The sequence below is a fragment of the Oreochromis aureus genome, linkage group 16, assembly GCF_013358895.1.
Source record: "Oreochromis aureus strain Israel breed Guangdong linkage group 16, ZZ_aureus, whole genome shotgun sequence".
Lineage (NCBI taxonomy): Eukaryota > Metazoa > Chordata > Actinopteri > Cichliformes > Cichlidae > Oreochromis > Oreochromis aureus.
Genome location: NC_052957.1, coordinates 29,162,943 through 29,186,263, shown reverse-complemented (window position 1 = coordinate 29,186,263; position 23,321 = coordinate 29,162,943). Strand labels below are relative to the sequence as shown.

General features: G+C 39.2%; 2 protein-coding genes across 2 annotated transcripts; both read right to left on the bottom strand.

Moving 5' to 3' along the window:
- Positions 1-11,247: 11,247 nt before the first annotated feature.
- LOC120433517 (olfactory receptor 13C2-like) lies at positions 11,248-12,249 on the bottom strand. Its single transcript, XM_039599797.1, has one exon. It carries the CDS (start codon positions 12,247-12,249, stop codon positions 11,248-11,250), a length of 1,002 nt encoding a protein of 333 aa, XP_039455731.1.
- Positions 12,250-18,834: 6,585 nt separating this feature from the next.
- LOC116317814 (olfactory receptor 2AT4-like) lies at positions 18,835-19,761 on the bottom strand. Its single transcript, XM_039599796.1, has one exon. It carries the CDS (start codon positions 19,759-19,761, stop codon positions 18,835-18,837), a length of 927 nt encoding a protein of 308 aa, XP_039455730.1.
- Between the last annotated feature and the right edge of the window lie 3,560 nt (positions 19,762-23,321).

The following is a 23,321-nucleotide window of genomic DNA, read 5'->3' as shown; positions in this document are numbered from 1 at the left end:
AACATTAGTACATCAGTCAGACTATATTACAGGCAGAAAGACAAGATGAGATCAGAATTTCATACAAACGCAAGACGCCAAGCAAGAATGATCCACAGTCATCTTGATATGTGAAAACATGACAGTGAAATTTTAGAATTAGTGGAAGGACCTTATGAATCATTTCTTTTCTCTCTCTGGTGATCTCATTACGTCAAGAGAGTGACTGCCATGTGACCACCTCCTCCGAGCCCTAGAGGCCCTGACCTGTAGGCTTTATTAGTGTTTGTGCAAATGTTGTCTTGAAATTTTTCTTGCTCCTATTCAATTTTTGATATGTTGCCATATATGTTACATTTAAAAAAAAACCATCCCATGAATATTTTGGTTATAACTGAAATAGTACCATCAGCTGCACAGCCAGTGGCGGTCCTAGCCTGTTTGGCTGCCCTGGGCGAACACTCCCTCCCCCTTATTCTTCTTATATTTATTGTTTGTTTACTTGCACTGCTGTAACTGGAGTCTCGTCGTCTCGTCTCTCTATATACTGGACTGTATATAGCGGAGATGACAATAAAGTTTACTTTGACTTCAGCACAGCAGCAAGCAGGCACATCGAGGGCTCTTGCGCTCATTTTTCGCGTATAGAATTAAAAAAAACATCGGTGCAAATTATAAGTCTGTATCATAATGTCTGGTGTTTTCGTGTTTGTTAGTTTGTTTTTATTTTGTTTTATTTTGCAAGTTGGTTATTAGATGCCACTCCAGCCAGCCAGAGAATCCCCCGCCGCCCCGCCCTCTCCTCCTTGTGCCACAAACAGCAGCACCTCGCAAACGGAGGGCGCCCTTAGTCCCAGCAAATGGGCGATAAAAAAACGATCGGTGTTCATGCAATCTCCGAAATGCATTGGCATGATGTCGGGGCAGCATGGGTGTGAGCAACTTTTTTTTGCCGATGCTCGTGATGTCGCCCCCACCAAGATGCCACCCTGGGCAACCGCCCATGTCGCCCCTATCAAAAACCGCTACTGTGCACAGCCAACAAACTGTGCATAATGACTTCATGGAGATCCTTTGTGACTGCAGGATGTAGCAGACAGCAGTCTTGGTGTGTAGCTGTAATGTAATAAGTTGAAAAAAGGGGGGCAGGGATAGCTCAGTAGGTAGAGGTGTCGCCCCATGATTGGAAGGTCGGGGGTTCAAATCCACTGAACGGCTACACTGAGGTACCCCTGAGCAAGGTACTGTCCCTACACACTGCTCCCTGGGCGTGTGCTTAGTGGCTGCCCACTGCTTCACTGAGTGAATGGGTCAAATGCAGAGAAAAATAAGTAATTTCCCCGCGGGGATCAATAGAGTATACATCATTATTATTTACATGTAAATACATATGAGCCATCTTGCTTAATTGTTTCTGCCATAGAAGGACCCTGGAGTGTATTTTATACCTTAATTTTTGAGTAGTGACTTTATGGCTTTAATTATGTATATATTATCTCACCCTCAACTTCTGCATGCGTGCCCATTTCACGCTTTGTTTATCCAAAGCGGGAAATGGACACGGTGGACTGGAGTGTCTATTACACGCTAATGTTGTGGAAAGAGTTATTTATTAAACCAGGAGAACATCTATTCTCTATTCATCTATTTTCAGATCTCATAAAAAACTGATATAATTCACAAAATTAAAGATATAGGCTACTTCACTTCAAGAAAGATTACCAGCAACATAGAACTGCTGTAAGTTTTGTTATCACAGTTTGCTGCCTTGATTTCAATCTTTCGTACCTCATTACAATCTAACACTTAGTTTTTCAAGAGTGCACTGCTGAAAGCAGAAAAAAAGTCTGATTTTATGAACTCTGGACATTATTTTCAGTGGCTTTAGTAATGAATGAGTTAATTGTCTATTTTATAGGTTGATTATTTAAGCCTGTGACTTTCAGTTGCGCTGCACAAAGGAAGCTCTCATTGAAGATGCTATTAAATTTAAGCTTGATCATAGTCTGAGATTACCAAAAAGCACCTCTGAACGACACAGGAAATCATTCCTGCCTGTGGCCGTCTCCCTGTACAACTCATCCTAAAATACTGTATACTCCAATAGCTACACGCTTTTTGCACATGCTCTTCTTTCTTATTCAGATATTTATTAGTAAGTAACTTATATGTATGTATATATTGTATATATTGTGCTATTTCATACTTCTTGTATTGTCTGTTTTTGTTACTGTTTGAACTGGAGCACTGTAACCAACATAATTTCCCCTAGGGATCAATAAAGTATTCTGATTCTGATAGTCGGCATAGTCACATCAGAAGTATACTATTCTGAGTTCAGTGGAATTGCTGTAAAGCTCAGCTTTTCAAATATGCAGGGCACCGTATTCTTAATGGGTTGCTTGGTGGTGCACTGGTTGGTTAGCACTTTTGCTTCATAGCAAGATATTTCTTTGTTTTGTGTAGAGTGCACGCATGTTCTTTCTGTGCCTGTATGTGTCTTTTTGGGATTCTAAGGTAGTCATGGAGGTGAGGTAAACAAAGTAGTTTAAATGTAAAGTTCTGCATGGTTACCTAGAAAAGCGCTATATAAATCTGAATAGATTCCATTTACCATGCTTGAGTATGGAATGCAGTAATCACACTGGACTTTTGGGGTAAAAAGTATCCTGTTCAAACATGGTACACAATAGATTTTATATGTTACAAACAAGCCTCGATATTGACTGATGAGGCCTGTAAGACAGCCATACAGATAATATTGTATCTGTAAAGCAGTGGGGGTGTGATAGCTTTGACAAGGTCCCAGAAAAAGAGATCTGTTGATGGGTGTGGTGACCTATTCTTGACTGAAGAAGTCACCTGGATGGGTAACAAAATGTTTCTCCCATTGAAAACACTACATCCAGATGATAGGTAGGCTTACGCAGTTAATGATGAAAAAATTTTATTGTAATTTTTGCAAGTGTAATAAATATATATATGATATAGGTGAATAAAGGAATATGAACAACATGTGCGTAAAAAGTGCTATATATAAGATACTCCATTTCCATTTCTACAGTGTACAATATACAGAAATAACAGAAATGTATATGAATTTAACACAAATACACAAAAATACCTGAAAAGTACCTCTACACACACACACACACACACAACACACACACACACACACACACACACACACACACACACACACACAACACACACACACACGCACAGACACACACATATATATGGTGAAGGTTGCAATACACTATTAAATTTCATTATTTAATAGATTACTTAACTTGAGAATTTGCTAATGTTAATCTTTAATATGTACAGTATGTGCTGTATAAATAAATCTCTACTCTGCAGAGAAGTCAGGCCTTTGAACTTGAATTGCAAATGAAATGACGGCACTTCCAACATCAGTTCTGACACATAAGATGCAATGACAAAACAATCCTCTTGAGGTGTTGAGAGATTTCTTTCATTTTCAGTCCATATACAATTGGATTAAAGAGGGGATGATACAAAACCACTTGTAAAGTCATTATGAAACGTGCAGTTTGGGATAAATTAATTTCCACTCGAGCTATAATTATATCATACGAACACAAACATGAGAAGCTGATCAAAACGAGCAGGTGAGGTAAACAGGTCTGTGCAGCTTTTCTCCTGACCTCCCTGCAGCTTCGATAGCATATTATAAATATTTTTGTGTATGTAAACAGTATGAAAAGCAAAGGAAGAAATACAGTGTTAAGTAGAATAAACACACCATATATTAAGTAGGATGTTTTGGGGGTTGCACAGTAAAGCTTGAAAATTGCATTGTTACAAAAAATTCCATTCAAAGTGAAATTGCAGATTTGTGAGTTGTTGCTGAATACACCTGATGGCACAAGCTGACAAGCAGGCAGAAGCCAAGCTAAAACCAACAAAATTTTGACAGTTGCTTTTCTCATAATAGTATGATATTGCAAAGGTTTCGATATGGACACATACCTGTCATAAGCCATGGATGCCAAGAGTAATAAATAATTCCCTGAAAGCTACAAAGTAAATGAGTTGTAATCTGCTTCTCGGATAAAAAGTCCATCAAAAGCTTGGGGTAGATATTTGTACTGAACACAACAGAGTTGAGCAACAAAGCTGCAATAAAAACATACATAGGCTCATGGAGGCTTTTCTTAATCCAGATGAGGCAAACTATGGTTGAATTACTGCAGAGTATTAGAATATAAGCAGTAAACATGATAACAAAATACAGAAATTTGTATTTTTCCAATTCTATATGCCCACCAAAAGTTATATACGTCTCATTAAATTCATCATGCATTTGCTCCATGAAACTAAAATTAAATTAATGACACTAATTAAAGATTTCTAAATGTGAGCTTTGCACCAAACTTTACTTTATACCACAATTCAGCCAGGGACTTTTATGACACTTGGTTACCCTCTGCAAATTTTTCTGTACTTTTATTTAACCATCAAGCTTCACATTTTAACTCATCCTTCAACAACAGAAATAAAAATCCAGCAACATTGATAACAACAACCAGAATGTACAACGGGGAGAAAAACTGAGATGAGATCAGGATTTCATACAAATGCGAGATACCAGACTGATATTGTCTCAGCAGTGAAAGGACCTTATGTATCTTTTTTTTTCTCTGTGGATCTCATTACGGCAACTGAGACATGTGACCACTGTCATCCAGCTCTAGATTTCATGACTTGTACGTCTTGTTAGTGTTTGTGCAAATATCTCAAACTTTTTTTTCCTCGAATTAAAGTTTTAATATGGTGCAATTTATATAATGAATATAAGTACTTATCCTTTTAAAAAATTCAGTCATGAGTAAGGCAGTAATATTAAATGTGGTTAATTACTTTAGTCATAATATTTAATCACTTTGTATTGCAAGTCCTCTCCTCTCGTTAATCACTAAGCTTCTGTCTTCAGAAAGATGCTTTGTGAATAAGTGTTACCTTAAAATTCCACCTTTGCAATATAACACCATGATTGGCAACAAGCCCATACATTACAGCTACAGAATTACAGCTTTCCCTTTCTTTTGAATCTAACTAAATGTATTTATTCTAACATTAACTGTCTTGCCAGCATCCCATATATATTGCTATAATTGTAAATTTTATGTGAAGTTAGTCATTGTGCTTTGGGGGCTGGTGATGTTGCTCTCAAATGGAGAAAACAACTGCAATCACATCCTGTGTGCCACTAGATCAGGGGTCGGCAACCCGCGGCTCCGGAGCCGCATGCGGCTCTTTAGTCCTTATTTTGCGGCTCAAGGTGGTTTGGGAAAATAGAAGAAGTATTTAGCTGAAGTGTATTTTATTTGTGTTTAGTTCTTTCTTTTTTTTAACTTGTAGTTCTAAATTGGAAGATTATTGTGATTTTGAAATATAAAAATAAAATGATATCTTATTATTTTTTTTCATCGCTCACAATAAGCGTCACACTCGCGGAAGCCGGTGTACCCGCAGAAACGCCGTGCATTTATCGAGACTTTCGACACCAGGTAGGCCAATTATGGATCTTCAGATCCACATTATGTCAGCAGCTGTTCTCCACCGTGAACTATTTTAAAAACAAACACCGCTCACGCCTCACAGATGACAGCTTACAGTCCTGCATGAAGATGAAAGCCCCGATTTGCGGACGCTGTGCGCAGAGGTTTGGGACCAGAAGTCTCATTGTAAACACATCACGGCAGACCCGACGATGTTTCCATGAACATGCTTTTCAGCATCTCTTTATTGAGCACTTTTCACACACGGTTGCTGTACGCATACAGCCGGCTGTAGCTTTTCAGCTCACAGCCCGACAACACAACAGCAGAGAGAACACAGACTTTAAGGCGGCAAGGCGCGATTGCGGGTGTCGCTTAGGTGCGTCCGACTCCCATGCAGCGGCACTGCAGACCACGCCCCGCCGCACGCATTAACCAGGTAAAATAGATATTTAGGCAGAATTTTGCAAATATCTATTTTTTATTTTTTTTTAGCAGCATAGTGCTTTTTTTCCAGTTACTTTTTAAAAGTCAGGTCAAGGCTCCAAAAGCCCAAAGGCGATATAAGGGTGGCGGCTGAGAACAGTTTTGTTTGCTACATGGATCATTTTAGTTCAGCTGGGTGTCTTTCCTTTTGTTATATTTCTTTAAGAGTTCAAAATGTGTTGATTACATAAATAAAATGTAATTTTCTCTGTAGCACTTCATGGATTACATAAGCAGCACACCTTAGTTGCTCTGTGGATTCTTTTAAAAAGCAGTTAAAAACCTTTCTGTTCAAACAAGCCTTCTGTTGATCTACGCATTTTATATTCTTTACATTCTTTACATTTGATCTTTTACATTGTGTATAATGTCTATTGATTGTATTGTTTATTTTAATATTTGTGTACAGCGCTTTGTGACTGCCTGTCTGTGAAAAGCGTTTAATAAATAAACTTTACTTACTTACTTTAGTTGTTCACACAAAGCACAAAAAACAATATATACAGTGTTATCTTCATTTCAGATTTCAAAAAGTATTTGCGGCTCCCAGTGTTTTCTTTTGCGTGGAAACTGGGTCCAAGTGGCTCTTTGGGTGTTAAAGGTTGCAGACCCCTGCACTAGATGAAAATGAAGTGAGGCGGTTTTTGGCACTTTATGGCTTCCAGATTTGGTGTCATGGTCTGGGGTAGTGTCTCCCTGTTTGGTGTTTTTTTTCAGCTCCTGCACCTGGCCTCACCCATGTTGTTTGGTGTCTGCTGGCAGAGCCGGCCCAGTCACAGCTGCCGGCATCAGCAGCAATCAGTGGCCCCGCACTTAAGGCCAGGCTTCTTGGATCACTGTCCATCTGACCATCCCTGCAACGTCTGCAGCAGCTAAACAACTCACCTGCTTGCTTCCTCTCAAAGCTCGTGATTTCCTGAATCACTCACCTGGCCACCCTGCTTCTTCTGGAAACGCTTGTCGAAGGAGCTCCTCCCTTGGATCCTCCTCTATCTGGACATCTGGACACTTAACAGGAATCCATAACTCCCATATTAACTGTACCCACAATAAAGTCAAGAGCTGTGGTTTTTTTGGCTATCTGTCTTCAGTCTGTGTTACCCACAGGTTCAAGCAACTCACACTCAGAGGCCAATCAACCTCCAGATCTCACCACTGTACCCCTAAATTACCATGATCTCCATGAAATCTTTAGCAAGGATAAGGCCATGTCATTACTGCTGCATAGCCCATATGACTGTGCCATAGATGCATCCTTCCCCGGGCCCCGCTGCTGTACAACCATTCACTGCCCTAGAGGCAGGCTATGGAAAAATACATCCGTGTGTCGCTGGTGGCAGGCATCATTTGCCCATCATCTTTGCTGGTATATGCAAGGTTTTTTCTTTACGGCTGAATGACATTACAATAAAAAATAAATATCCTTTGCCACTCATCAATTCTGTCTTTGAACCACGCCAGGGGGCCACTATCTTCACTAAACTTGACTTCCATAATGCTTATCATTTGGTCCCCATTGTGGAGGGAGACACGTGGAAAACAGCCTCCAATACTCCGTCAGGTCATTTTGAATACTTGTTCATGCATTTTGGACTCACTAATGCACCTGCTGTATTTCAGGCTTTAGTACACTTTTTGAAGTTCTAAGAGATTTTTAAAAATCTTTTTGTTTTTGTTCATCTACATGACATTTTGATATTTTCCAAGGAACACCGGATACACCGCCTTTATGTCAAAGCAGAAAAATGTGATTTCACTCATCATCTGTTACCTTCTTAGGTTACATTCTCACAGAGGGGCAAGTGGAGACTGACGAGGTAAAGATTAAGATAGTGGTGGACCGGCCAACCCCCACCTCCCACCACTTTCTTGGGTTCATCTGAAACCGCAGCCAGATAGCAGCACCCCTTAAACAAGTCATCTCCACAAAAACTCCCTTCCTCTGATCTTCAGAACCTGAAGCCACATTTTCCAAGCTTGAAGCAATGTTTACTTTGGTGACAATCCTTGTCTATCCAAATACCAAGTTGCAGTTTATTTTGGAGGTAGTTGCATGTTATTCGGGGCTGGGGGCAGTCCTCCCACAATGCTCTGGTCCTCAAGGTAAGCTGCAACCCTGCGCCTTCTTCTCTCACCATTTAACCCTGATGAAGCTGTCAGTGAGTTTTTTACATTCAGCCCGAAGGGAAACAAATTGTGTGGACAGGCATACCTTTTATCCCTCCAAGTAGCCAGGAGGAGGGATTCTGTGTGGATCAGCCAGACATTTATTCTGTTCCTAAGTATGCAGGAGCGCTGCTCGTGTTGACCTCTATACTCGACGGCACTTGCGTGAGAGGAGGTGAGAATGTTATGATCGTACTCTATCCAAGGTAGTTGCTCACTCCAGATGACCTGATTGGAGGCTGAGAGTGGCCTCTAGTTCTTGGTTGGCGTGCTCAGTTTGTCCATTGCTCTGTGGGTGAAAACTGCGTGTGGTGAGTGGTTGAGCCATCTCCAGATCTGTGGGGAGTTTGGATAAGGCTAAAAAGTGGGCAGCTTTTAAGAAACAATCTATGATTGTTAGTATGACTGCGTTACCTGCCAACGGAGGAAGTACAGTAATGAAGTCGAGGGTGCCAGGGGTTGATAAATGTTGGAGCAGACCAGAAGGTGACTTATTCACTGGTTTGTTTTAGGCGTAGGTGGAGCAGGTGGTCACATACTCCCCGGTGTCCATGGACAGAGTGGGCCACCAGAAGAAACTTTGGAGGAAAGTTTTGGTGTAATGGACGCCAGGGTGACAGATAAACTTGGCAGTGTGCGCCCAATCCACCTCCTGGGAACGAATGGAAGTGGGAACAAAGAGGTGTTAAGCAGCACAGTCCGAGATCTGCTTCCAATCGCTGTGCTTCACGGACCACCAAGATCTAGAAACTGGAGAGGAGGAATGGCCGAATGACACCAGCAGCCCATTATATATTTTTCCATGGCCTCCCTTTCGGATTGCGACAAACTGCATGATCTGCTGGATGGAAGCAGCGCCCCATAGAGGAGGTCTATTGTGCAGTCATAACGTCTGTTCGGAGGTAGCGACAGCACTCTACCTTTTCTAAATACCTCATGTCATGGTAGACTGCAGCTACCATGTAACAGATCAGGCTTTTCGGGGAGTGAGACTTGGTTCTGGGAGTTAACAACAGAGTGGCAGACTTAAGGCATTTCATGTGACATTCCTCTCCCCACCCTGACACACATTCTTTCTTCTACTTAATACAGAGATTATGCTGTTGTAACCCAAAACGAGAGGAGTGAGGTGCGCTTTGAAAACAAAGAAACTAATAACTTGGTGGACTGGTTCTGTAATATGAGTTATATCAGGGAGACACAGAGCATGTGAGGCAGGGCGTCAATGGAAATGTGTAATCCACGGGCAAGAGAAGCTCTGCTCTAAAAGTTCTGCTCTGTGGTCAATCAAAGAGACCTGAGAGTGAGTGAGTTATAGCCTGATTGGGGATTTTAGCCAGCATAATGAGATGGGGAGGAGAATTTTTAGTAGACAGGCCGCCCACCAGCCCTATGCTATTGGCGGTTGTGTTCTTTTTGGCCAAGCCGGGCTGACAACAATGTAATGGCCTCTGTGGCCACAATATAGGCACTGTTCAGCGGAACTTCTGCCGGAAGTCATCCCCAAGTGAAGCATTGCATGCTAGCCGTTAGAGTTTTGTTGTCCTCTTGCAGTTTTTTCTGCCAGAATCCAAAAATCTATGGAGCAATCAGCCATGCTCTACTTACCTTGTTTGAGGTTTAACAGCGATGCGCAGTAGCCGCAGAGCTGGAACTTTCATCAGAAACTCAAGATAGGTTATGATCAGGTTTGCTTTTAACGCTGCTTGAGCCCACTTCAGCTCTTGATCGTTCAGCAGCTGCAAAAAGTTGGTAATTTTGGCTCCATCATCCATGAAGTACCAAAACACGAACATTTGTCCAGCTCACTGGTGAATGGTTACTGGGGCGGCAATAACCTTTGTGTGGCAGGAAGTGGTGTGGCACTCAATTTCTCCACGCATATGCATCAACATTTGTTGATGCCTCTTAAGCTGCAAAAGCCTGGCAAATTGGGTCAGAGTCTGCTGGTGCCATGATGTGGCTGGATTGTTCTGTCCCAGTGAATGAGTCGAATCAAGCGCAGGACTCTGTTGATGTTGAGAAAGAAGAGTTTATTTACAATATCACCAGGTGCTATAGGGCTCCAGGCAATCCAGGGATGGGGGAGGAAAAAACACACTCCTCTTCGGCCACATGCCACTCTCCTCTTTAGTCACCCTTGCAACTCAGAAAACACTCACATACACTAGGGATGAAAACAAGGATGGGTCCAGGAAGATCTACACAAGAAAACACGTCTGTCTGGAAAACACTAGAGACGAGAATATAGGAAAGCGCAGAGGCTACACTGATGAGTGTCGCACAACAATCCAGCAATGAGAAACACTGAGTCATTGTCTTAAGTAGTGGCTGGAGTCAGGCTAACGAGCAGCAGATGAGTGATTATTTGCAGATGCATAGAGCAGAGGTGGGAACCCGCAATGTGTTCCACCCCGGCAGAGAAGAGCGAGGGAGAGAGAAGGAAGACAAAAACAACAACACCGCAATCTCAGGAGAGCTGGGGAGACATGGGGAAATATGATAAAATTGAATAAAACATAAACTTGTGAGGTTAAACATGTTGTATAACTTGTCCAATTATATTATTATGATTCTAATTTGAAATGACTTGAAACAGAACAAAATTAACAATTTAAATTGATCTAAAAAGTGACTAAGCATATGCAGTTGTAGAAATGTTTGAAGGTCTTCCATAATTTTAATTTTAATTTAGCGTTTGCCCATATATATATATTTTATATGCATAGGTTATTACAGCTTAGTATGAGTAAGGAAATATGATGTGCATATACAGGAAAAAGGGTTACATAAAACATCTTGTTTGAACAGTACAAACACACAATAACAGAACTTTATATGAATGTAATACAGATATAAAAAACTACTTAAATACTGTATAAGATTAAATGGTTTTTAATTATGGTAATAATAAAATAGTAATATTACTATTACAATACAATACAATCAGTAATCTATAAAATTTTCATTAGTCAGTAACCAAAGTCAAACAACATTATAATACACAATTTTAATATGGCTAAGTTAACTTGAGAATTTGCTAATGTTAATCTTTAATATGTACAGTATGTGCTGTATAAATAAATCTCTACTCTGCAGAGAAGTCAGGCCTTTGAACTTGAATTGCAAATGAAATGACGGCACTTCCAACATCAGTTCTGACACATAAGATGCAATGACAAAACAACCTCCTGAGGTGTTGAGAGATTTCTTTCATTTTCAGTCCATATACAATTGGATTAAAGAGGGGATGATACAAAACCACTTGTAAAGTCATTATGAAACGTGCAGTTTGGGATAAATTAATTTCCACTCGAGCTATAATTATATCATACGAACACAAACATGAGAAGCTGATCAAAACGAGCAGGTGAGGTAAACAGGTCTGTGCAGCTTTTCTCCTGACCTCCCTGCAGCTCTGATAGCATATTATAAATATTTTTGTGTATGTAAACAGTATGAAAAGCAAAGGAAGAAATACAGTGTTAAGTAGTATAAACACACCATATATTAAGTAGGATGTTTTGGGGGTTGCACAGTAAAGCTTGGAAATTGCATTGTTACAAAAAATTCCATTCAAAGTGAAATTGCAGATTTGTGAGTTGTTGCTGAATACAGCTGATGGCACAAGCTGACAAGCAGGCAGAAGCCAAGCTAAAACCAACAAAATTTTGACAGTTGTTTTTCTCATAATAGTATGATATTGCAAAGGTTTCGATATGGACACATACCTGTCATAAGCCATGGATGCCAAGAGGAAGAACTCTGAACCAGTTAAAGAGTAATAAATAATTCCCTGAAACCTGCATAGTGAGTGAGTTGTAATCTGTTTCTCGGATAAAAAGTCCATCAAAAGTTTGGGGTAGATATTTGTACTGAACATAACAGAGTTGAGCAACAAAGCTGCAATAAAAACATACATAGGCTCATGGAGGCTTTTCTTAATCCAGATGAGGCAAACTATGGTTGAATTACTGCAGAGTATTAGAATATAAGCAGTAAACATGATAACAAAATACAGAAATTTGTATTTTTCCAATTCAATGTGCCCACCAAAAGTTATATATGTCTCATTAAATTCATCATTCATTCGCCCCATGAAACTAAATGTCAAATAAAGCAAACTAATTAAAAAAGTCAAAATACCACCTCTAGGCCAAAAAGGAGTCAGTGAAAATCTTTTACGACTTTTGATGTTTAAGTTCTATGGATCTTCTACAACAATTACAATTTTTATGTGTTACATTTGACTAACTTCAATCATTCAGGGATTGAATTAAAAATCCAACAACAGGGAGAACAACTGAGATGACATCAGCATTTCATACAAATGGGAGATACCAGACCGTGAGAGCCACTGTCGTTTCAGGATTGAGAAAGTGAATTATTACAATAAGTGGAGTGACCTTATGAATCTCTTCTTCTTTCCTCTGTGGATCTCATTACATCAACGACGGTCATGTGACCATTTCCATGCAGCCCTAGAGGCCATAACCTGAAAGCCTTGTTAGTGCAAATGTTTTCTTAACATTTTACTTTCTTACATTAAAGTTTGGGTATGGTGTAAAATATATCAATGTTTGGCTCCACACATATATGAACTTGACTGTGTAATGGAAAATTTCTATTATTCCCATTTTACCTGTTTAAGTGCTTATGTGCATGCTCAGTTGTGACACCATAAGAATTGGTGTGGGAGTGCAAGACAGTGTGTAAGCTTAATAGGCGATGATTAAAAGGTCGCGCCCCGGGTCTTTGTGTCAAAAGGTGAAGACCCCGCACTTTGACCTATAGAGGAAGAACTAGCTGTCTGTTTTCAAACATGCTGGGAGGAAGACCGTGGAGCATAGCCCACTCTAGCAAAAGCAAGAGGAAGGAAGCAAAGAGGAAGTACTGTCGTTATGAGAGGTTAAAAGGGGTGCTGGGACGCCTTAAGAGCTCAGAGATCACATGACTATTAGTCGTCTGTTTGCTCTCCCATGCGTGTGGTAAGGTGTTGGTCACAGCTAACCGTGTCTGCAGACTTTGTTAATCAAAATTCCACGACAAGTGACATTCAGTTCTTAATTGATAGGGATGTTGGCCTAGCATTTGCATCTATTAGAGCATCAGCTCTTCTAGGAAGGTTTTCCACAAGGTTTAGAAGTGTTAATGGGAATTATCTGCCCTTCATGGAGAAGCCCATTGTTGAGGTCAGACACTGATGTTGGACAAGAAGGTCTGGTTTGCATTTTCTGTTCTAATTAATCCCAAAGGTGTTCAGGTCAGGATACTGTGCGGGCCAAACAAGTTCTTCCACACCAAACTCACTCATCCATGTCTTCAGACTGTGCAAGACGACTCTTAACAGGCATCAACAGAAGATCTCATATCACTCCAGTTTTGGCCTCCCTTCACTGGTTGCCTGTAATTTTAGGTTTTATTTTAAATTTTTAGTTTTAACCTTTCGGTCATCAGGTCAGAGACTGCTGGTGGCCCCACGCACTCGATTTAAAACTCGTGGTGATCGGGCCTTTCAGGCAGTGGCACCAAGGTTGTGAAATTCTCTTCCACTGGTGTTGCGCTGTACAGACTCCATTGATTCTTTCAAAAAACAGGTAAAGACATTTTTATATAGATAAGCTTTCAAATAATTTGCTGTTTTTAGGTTGTATTTTACTGTTTTACGTTGTTATTTGTTGTATTTCCATGCTTTTTCATTTTCATTCACTTTATTGTGAAGCACTTTGTGATTTTTTTCTGTGAAAAGTGCTATATAGATAAATTGTACTTACTTCATGGAGTAGCATTATGTACTCCTGCACAGTCATATTGGAATGGCAAGTGGTCATCCCCAAATTGTTCCCACAAAGTTAGGACCATAAAATTGTGCTTAAACTGTCACTGGAGTCAAGCCACCAGATGTTTGTCCTTCTCTATGCATCTTGGAAGTAGATGATGTTGTTTGGATAGCATAAAATTGTCCAAAATGTCTTAGTATTCTGAAACATTAAGAATTCCTTTAACTTAAACTATGTGTTTGCTGAAAATCTCCTACATGGTGTTTCAGGTATGCCCTACCAGGAGAAGACATTGGAGCACACCCACAACACAGATTATGTCCTTATTTGGCTGGATACCAGTGTAGGAGGAGGTAGGTCTGGATATCTATCTTTGTCTTAAAAACTTAACCAGGGACAAGCTTTACAAATTAGCTGTGACTAGAAGTCCTATGTACACTGTAACATTTACATTAAAATTAAGCAATGTTAATATGTATCATTCCTGCTACATAAAATATATTAAAATAAGGCTGAATTAAAATTTTTCTCATCTCATGCAGATTTCCATGCATATGTCACATAAACTGTTTAATTTGCACTACTGCATGTCACGGCTGTGTCGCCGAATAACTGGATTAGACTCAAAAGAAGAGCCGAGACAGACACAGCTTAAAGGTTGATCCAGGTGGTTTGCAGGAGAGAACTAGCCTGTTTATGTTGGCATTGTGAAACAGTTTTAGGAGAATCTTCAGCTGGAAGGCGCAATAATGGAAACAAGGAAAAACACACAAGAGCAGGAACACAATATAGGAACTCACAGAGAATAAGACTGGCGTGTTACCACTTATAAGAGGCAGACCATCTTGCGTTGACTGGCTGGTTCTTAAACTGGCATGATGAACAAGATAAAAATCAGGTGTGTCTGGCAGAGGGAAACCCTTGACTCCACCCACATATGACTAGAGTGCCTGCAGCACTCTAGTCATATGTAAGCGAAGAGAAAATAACCCTGCCTGCACAGTGTTACAGAAAAAAAGGTTTTCAAGAGTCACAATATTGTTAGTAATATGATTTTAAGTACTTTTTTCTATATCTAACAGCTTCACTGTTGCACACAATGTCTGGATTTATATGGTGCACATAATTGTAATAAAGCTGCTATTGTCTGGATAAATTCCAAAACCTATCCCCCCTGAACTATGATGGAAGGAAGTCTATACTCTCCTTCACCTGCCTGTCCTCAATCTGAATTGCCATGCTGTTTCTGGACTTACACATCCAGCTACACTGTCATAACCACGTTATTAGATTACTTACTGTTTCGTGTGACCCATTATGTTGCATTGATTTTGCTAGAGTGTGCTATGTTTCTGTTCATAAATGTGTCCATTTTACATTTTTTTTCTTGAGATTGTACTATTATTTTTCCACATAATGTACATAGAGAGATAAAATACAAAGTGATATTTATATTTATGCTTATATACATACTTTTTCGTTGTCTTTATATTATCATTAATAGTTGTCCTTATCAGGCTGCTTTTATAATATTTTATTTTGACCTCACACTACCCGCCCTACTTCGTATTTCTGCCCCTTAAAATTTTTTTGTTTTTCTATTTTCTAAGCTCTTGTGGTTACACTTCCCTTCTGTAATGTATTTTTCTGATAGTAAATTCTCAACAATACAATTCTTGTATTTCAGTGATTCTTGAGATAAGGCACAAAACATGTCCGGCAGATAAAACCCAATTTTGTGGTTAAAAATATGCATTCAAGTGTTAACCCAACTGCCTAAAAGACAAACCAAGGCAATGTTTATACAACAAAAGTATGATTTTGCATTTTTTATACATATATATTTATGTTAAATGGTACAATAGATTACCAGTACCTTAAAAATCCATTGTCCAGAAGCAGGTGTGATAATATTAAAATACAGAAAAAAAATTAAAAGTAATGTAAAGTTAAACATCATGGCTCTCGTCACTAAGTGACAATTAAAATCGTGTCCAGAGTTTTTGTCAACACCATCAGATTTTTTTAAAAGTACAAAAAAATCAGGAATTATTGTGGGTAGCTTACACTCTGAGGACCGCTTTACCACTTCCTGTTTGATACACATGCCATGAGGTCACTGCTGTGATAATTTTTTTTATTTTTATTTCATTTATTGCATACCTTTCTGATAAACCTCTGTGTCGCAACCATAATGCGTCAACACCAAAGTCAATGTAATGCAAGATTTAATTTTTTTTTTGTAAAAAGAGCTTAATTTAGGTAGATTGTTGAGGCCATAAGCAAATGATGAAAAACAAGATGGCTTCTGTCAGAAAAACGTGTTATGAGAGAAAGTAGGGTATTTTGTCAACACCATCAGGATTTTTGTCTGACGGTGTTGACCCTTTTTCTAATGGTGTTGACAAATGCCACAAAAGTGTGCTATTCATCAATTATATTAAGTTATTTTTATTAATATTTCAGTTATATTGCTTCCTGTGTATTTTACTGATATTTCTGCTTTACAGATGTGTCGAATATTATCAAATTTGCATTATCTTGAACCTCATTGTTTATGTATACATTATTAATCCTGTAGGAAAAAGCTTAGTCCTCTGCATTTGACCCATTCACTCAGTGATGCAGTGGGCAGCTACAAATCCAGGATAGCCGCTGTTCGTTGGATTTGAATGCCCAACCTTCCGATCATGTGGCATCTACTGAACTATCTCTGCCCCGAGAGCTGGTCTTTAAGTGATGATGTATGAATCCTGCTTCCGGGCCCAAACTACTCTGTGTTTATTAAGCCTGTTGTGCTGTTAAAATGTTTTAATGCTTTTTATCTTGTTCTATTTAATCTGAACAAGCCCCTAAAGTCAGTGATCACTGTTGGCCTAACCATCAGAAACCCTTGCATTAACTTTTATCAAGTAGAAAAAAGCTAGTGTTCATCCTCCAGCTTCACTGTGTTTATGTTATGCTGACATAGCTGTGTCACTAGCAATCACCTAGCACATATAGCCCAACTTCAGTAACCCTACAAAAGTCACTGCTGCTTAGTTTTCTGTCTTCATTTATGTTGGAATGTAGGTGGAAACCAGCGAGCTAACTTCTAACTCAGCCACACTGATCATTTTATTAAAGATGAAAGAATTTAGACAGTTTGTAACTCTCAGTGATGCCGCAGAGTTCCTTTGACTTTGGGATCTGCAGCGGAGTTTGGACCTGGAAACGGCTAATGACATCAGACTTAAAGACCGGATAGCATTTCTGTTGCTTAATACATAATTGTGTTGTGAATATTCATCCTTAATCTGTATAAATGCATATGGTTCCGAAAAATTATAGTAATTACAAAATGGTACATTTCAGGCTAGAATGGCAAAGGGGAACCTGTCAGTAGAGGAATGAAAGAGAAGGAACAGGGAGTATCAAAAAAGGAGAAAAAGTTAACAGCCAGCCTGAGTTGAAGAAAGAGTTTCTCATAAAGGAAAGGGAAAGATGGAGAAATAGAGTGAAAGAGGGAAAAATAAAGAACATCGGTGATCTGAAAGAAAGAGAAAAAAGGCAGAAGAGAAGGTTTTGGAAACAAGCACAGAGAGACAAAAGGAGAGAAAGTACAGCAGGGTCTAAACACACAACCACAGAGTACTTTAGGAATCAAGGAGGAGTAGGCAGCTACTTGCTGGTGAACTATTAAGATGTAGAACTTGACATGTGCAAAAACAGAATTGTTATGATGTGTCTTGTGATATTTCAAAGGTTGTTAAGGTTTAATGGTCATTTTGAAAGAAATAATATCTTGTTTTCTACTAGTGTGTCACCACCCTCAGATTTGTGTCACCACCGTCAGCACCTTGTCAACTCCATAATATGGAGGTTTTGTTTATTTTTCTCTTTTGAAGAACCATATATTTTCCTACCTCATGATCTTCCAATTAAAATACGTAATTTTCTCAATAAATGTGTAATTTGCATGCTGCTAAATATAATTGTTTCTTATAGATTAAATACAAGCTTCTGAAAATATGTATGACTGTAACTCTAATAATAAAAAGCCAAAACAAGCTTACTTTTAAACATGGTATAATTCATTTGAAAACATATGTGCATAAACAGTAGAACACAGAAGCTGTTAATATATAAATTATTAAAAAATGTTACACCTGGGAGATTGTACCAAAACATGGTGAGACAGCCAAAACTTTGTGTAACAATTATTTGTAAATATGTTTTTGAAAAATCAAAAAATATATTTTAGAAAATCAAAACCTGATTTGTCCCTAATCTCAGGAATCACTGATTTCTGTTTTTGTTCTTCTTATATTTATCAAATTAAGTATTAAGAGACTAAAAAGACCAGACACAGCTTCAGTCTGTGGGTTCTGAGTTAAAAGGTTAACTAGGATCGTAGTTGGAGGAAGATAACACATTTATTACACAAGTCTATTTTCATATTAAAGCAACATGAGGAAGTGATATTTACATTGCGATTCCTTGAGGATTGATCTGTAATTTTAATAACACGTGAACAACATTAAACTAGACTTTTGCACAGTTTTAACCCCTTACTTTGAACAGAATTATGTGAATCTCCAGCATGACAAATAAAACTGAAACACAGTACTAAATTATATGTCTATATAAATACATAGGCAACAAAAATAGAAATGAATACCTCAATAGTGCAAAAAAACAACAAACATATGAACTCAATAACAGATTATTATTCAGTGGTGAAAGTAACACAATGACATATTACACTATAACAGTATGAACAATTTAACACAAAATGTTGAGTTAGATTTTTAATATATTAACGTAATAATTAATGGTGTTAGAAGGCTTAAATCTGTGTTTCATAATTTCAGATCTTTGAATTACATGAATTACAACATTTTTTTTTTGACACACTAGGTGAGTTTGCTTTGACACAACAACCTCTGGAGATGTTTAGAAATTTCTTTCATCTTTAGTCCATAAATAATTGGATTGAAGAGAGGATTATATGTTATTATTTGGACTGTCATTACAAAACGTGCAGTTTTTGAAAAATCTGATTCCATCCTAGCTATAATCATATCATAAGTTATCAAACAGGAATAGTTGATTAAAACAAGCAGGTGTGGTAAACAGGTCTGTGCAGCTTTTTTCTTGACTTCTCCAGAGCTCCGATAAACAGTTAGAATTATCTTAGTGTATGTAAAAATTATGAACAGCATCGGAAAAAGTCCGGTATTCAATAAAACAAATGCACCATATACAGAGAGAGCTCTTGACATCACACAGTAAAGCTGGATGAGTGAATTATTACAAAAAATGCCTTTCAAGGTAAAGTTACAGAGTTTGTTATTAATATTTAGTATGATCGGAACTGCAACTTGACAAGCAGGCAAAAGCCAAGCTAATACCAGTAGAAAAACGACAGTTATTTTTCTCATTATTGTTGGATATTGCAGAGGTTTGCATATAGACACATATCTGTCATAGGCCATGGCTGACAACAATAAGAACTCTGAGCAGCTTAAAGAGTAAAACATAAAAACTTGAAAGAGACAGACTGGATAAGATATGATCTGTTTTTCAGATACGAAATCAAGCAAAAGCTTTGGATAAATATTAGTGCTGAAAAAAAGGGAATTTAATAACAAAGCTGCAATGAAAATGTACATGGGCTCATGCAAGCTTTTGTGAATAACAGTGAGGTATATGATAGAGGTATTACAGCAAATTATTAGAATATATGCCGTGAACAGAATAAAAAAATAAAGATATCTGTATTTCTGCACTTCCACATGTCCACCAAGAATTAGATATGTCATATTTAATCCAGGATTCATTAAAAAAAGTTATTTAAAAAATGTAAACAGATAAGCATATATCTTTATTTAGTCAAACTATATGAAAATAAGTCTCACTCAGAAGTTGCAAATATCTTAACGAGAAAAGATCTTAATCATTCCTCTTTACCTTCCTCTGAAATGCACTCGGTATGTTTTCATCTTCAGAATTCAGAAAGTGAAGTGTTAAACATTTTTACCATTGTTTTATGAGACTGCATCATCCTCAGTGGAGCTTGTTAATAATTCATGGCACTCCTAAAAACTCTGGAGGCTTCAAATCACAGGAAGGTTATTAATATCACAATGGGCCCAAAACAATATACTCTTCATGTGCAACGATACACAAAATTCACAGTTTAGTTCGATACTTTGGTGTCACAGTTCGATATTTTTTCAATACAAAAAAATGTTCATGCCCTTTTTTAATTTGTAATTTATTAAAATTACAAATACATATTTTGACTCAAAAGTACAGATTTTAAATTTAATGTTGCTGAAACAACAAAATAATAAAAAAATAAATCTATCTGATCGAGAAATCACTCATCTTTGGAAAAGAGAGTTTATTGCAGAGAAATGGCTCTTTCCAAAATAAAAGCTATACTATACGCTTCTTCTGGGGTAAATTCTCAGCAGCATATTAAACATATCAGGTCCCCATAAGGAGAATCATGTGCTAACGGCTGTCTAAATGACTCGGGTAAAGTTTGTAGCATGTTTTTGTCTGCTTCCACTTGTCTTTGCACTAGGATGATGTCGGAGTAAATGTGCAGTCATATTCGTTGTGTTCCCACTAGTGCTGTCAGCGTTAATCTCGTTAAAATGACGTTAACGCCATAACGCGGCAAATCTCCGTTAACGAGTTACCGCGGATCGCCCCGTGCGTGGGGCTGGACGGCATCAACACGTTAACAAGCTAACCGCGCTAACGCACTAGTTCCCACCAATGTAATTGAGCATACTGTTTTACTTTTGTCCATGACGCTGTAGAAATGTGTAGTTTGTTTTAGAGTTTAGAAATGTGTTAAGATAGAATGTAGAATTATGGTAGAGACACTGACACTGCCCTGGATATAAATAAAGGCCTGACTGTGTCATGAACTTAGGAGTAGATCTTAGGAGACCCTCCCCAGTTGAACTGTGAAAGTAAGACAAAGAGGAGTTAATGCTGAGTGGAAATTCCATATCCACTCTTTGTGCTGATCAGGGCGTTGTCCTGTATCAGCAGAGAAGGTGTCTCGCAGAAAGTTTGAATGGGACTGCGAGAAGCATGAGGTGTGTGTGAGGCAGCCTCAAGGGGCGGGTTCACATGTGGTCTGGAGGGGAGATGGTATTTATGGCCCCTAGGAAGAGACACATACCCACAGTGTTTTAACTGATACACTCACACATCCACATGCACACTCACTCACGTGCACTCACATAGACACGCTGGTGCCGCACACACAGGCACTCACGTGCTCGTGCACATAGACACAGACACAGAGTTTGCAGCACATTGTGGGGGATTTATGATGGGGTCGCTGCTATAAAGCTGGGTGTAACTAACAAAGAGGTGAAGATTGTTGCAGAGGGACACCGGCCTCGTCTTCCCTTCTAGAAGTGCATGCTTAAATGAAGATGAATAAAGATGAATAAAGTTTTTGTAAAAATGACTACTGGGTCCGGTGCCATCTCTGGAGGCCCGAGGAATAAAAAGAACCGGGGTAAAACTGATTTCCCAACAACGCGCTTACCATTAGGGTCATACTTCACATGAAAACCAAAATAGTTCCAAATGCCAGATCTGAATGAGGGTGGGGGAGGTTCAATTTCGGGTAGTGTTGAGGCAGTTGCCATGTTGAAACGAGCTTAACTTCTGTCTCGCTAGCTTGTACGGTGCTCAGTGGATCTGCGCTCGACAATGCAGCCTAGGCGGAGTAGTTGAACGCAGATCCACTGATCACAGACAGCATCGTCAGAAGAAAAGTTGATAAAATAAATTCAAAATTTTGTATTGTTCAATACATATGCGTACCGAACTGAAAGCACTGTATCAAACGGTTCAATACCAATACATGTATTGTTTCACCCGTAATATATATACATACATATATATATATGTATATATCCTACCAGTGGCTGGACAAAGCTGGACTGAAAGACAGCACAGAGGCACTAATCATGGCAGCACAGGAACAAGCTCTGAGTACAAGATCCATAGGGGCTGGGGTCTATCACACCAGGCAAGACCCCAGGTGCAGGCTGTGTAAAGATGCCCCTGAGACAATCCAGCACATAACAGCAGGGTGCAAGATGCTAGCAGGCAAGGCATACATGGAACGCCATAACCAAGTGGCCGGCATAGTGTACAGGAACATCTGTGCCGAGTATAACCTGGAAGTCTCGGGGTCAAAATGGGAGACGCCCCCAAGGGTGATGGAGAATGACCGAGCTAAGATCCTGTGGGACTTCCAGATACAGATGGACAAAATGGTGGTGGCTAACCAACCGGACATAGTGGTGGTAGATAAACAGAAGAAGACGGCCGTAATGATCGATGTAGCGGTTCCGAATGACAGCAATATCAGGAAGAAGGAACACGAGAAGCTGGAGAAATACCAAGGGCTCAGAGAAGAGCTCGAGAGGATGTGGAGGGTGAAGGTAACGGTGGTCCCCGTGGTAATCGGAGCACTAGGTGCGGTGACTCCCAAGATAGGCGAGTGGCTCCAGCAGATCCCGGGAACAACATCGGAGATCTCTGTCCAGAAGAGCACAGTCCTGGGAACAGCTAAGATACTGCGCAGGACCCTCAAGCTCCCAGGCCTCTGGTAGAGGACCCGAGCTTGAAGGATAAAACCGCCCGCAGGGGCGAGATGGGTGTTTTTTATATATATATGTACACTTCTTTTCTTAAAATAGATGCACTTAAAACCTCGAAAAATATCTTTTTTAAATAATTTGTCTTAGCACCTGTTCTGAGATGTACAAATATGTACAAACTTGAGTGAAACTTATTGTGTGCCCTATCGTTCTCCCTACTCATTGACTGACCTGTATTCACCCTGCTTCACATTCTGGGTTGAGTGAGTTTTAGTTTGTCTGATTTTTTTTCACCATATTTTACTTCCAAAGTTTTTTCTAACTTTGTGGCTTGTTTGCAGTGACTATTGAATGCTCTGACACATGGCCTCATTATATTCTGTACAGATTCCTTATTTAACACAGCGAGGATGACTGCTCTTGAGTTCTGTGCTTGAGTACAGTTATTAATCACAGATGCATACTGTGCATGGGTGCAAATGAACTTTGCCTGAGCTCTAATACAGATCACTTAAATCAACCATTGTTGGAATGTCATGTATTTCTAAGAGTTCACTATATTTTTGTTCTCACTTGCTCTCTCTCTCTGGCTCCTCGCTTTCTCTATTGCTCTAAAGCACCTTATGTTTTGGGCTTTCTAGTAGATGTGGCCAACGGCTGTAGCGGATGGCTTGTTGCACACCTGTTCTCAATCTTCTCATCTACCTCAGTAATTAAGCACCAGCTTGTTACCAGAACCCTGCTTCTGAGATATC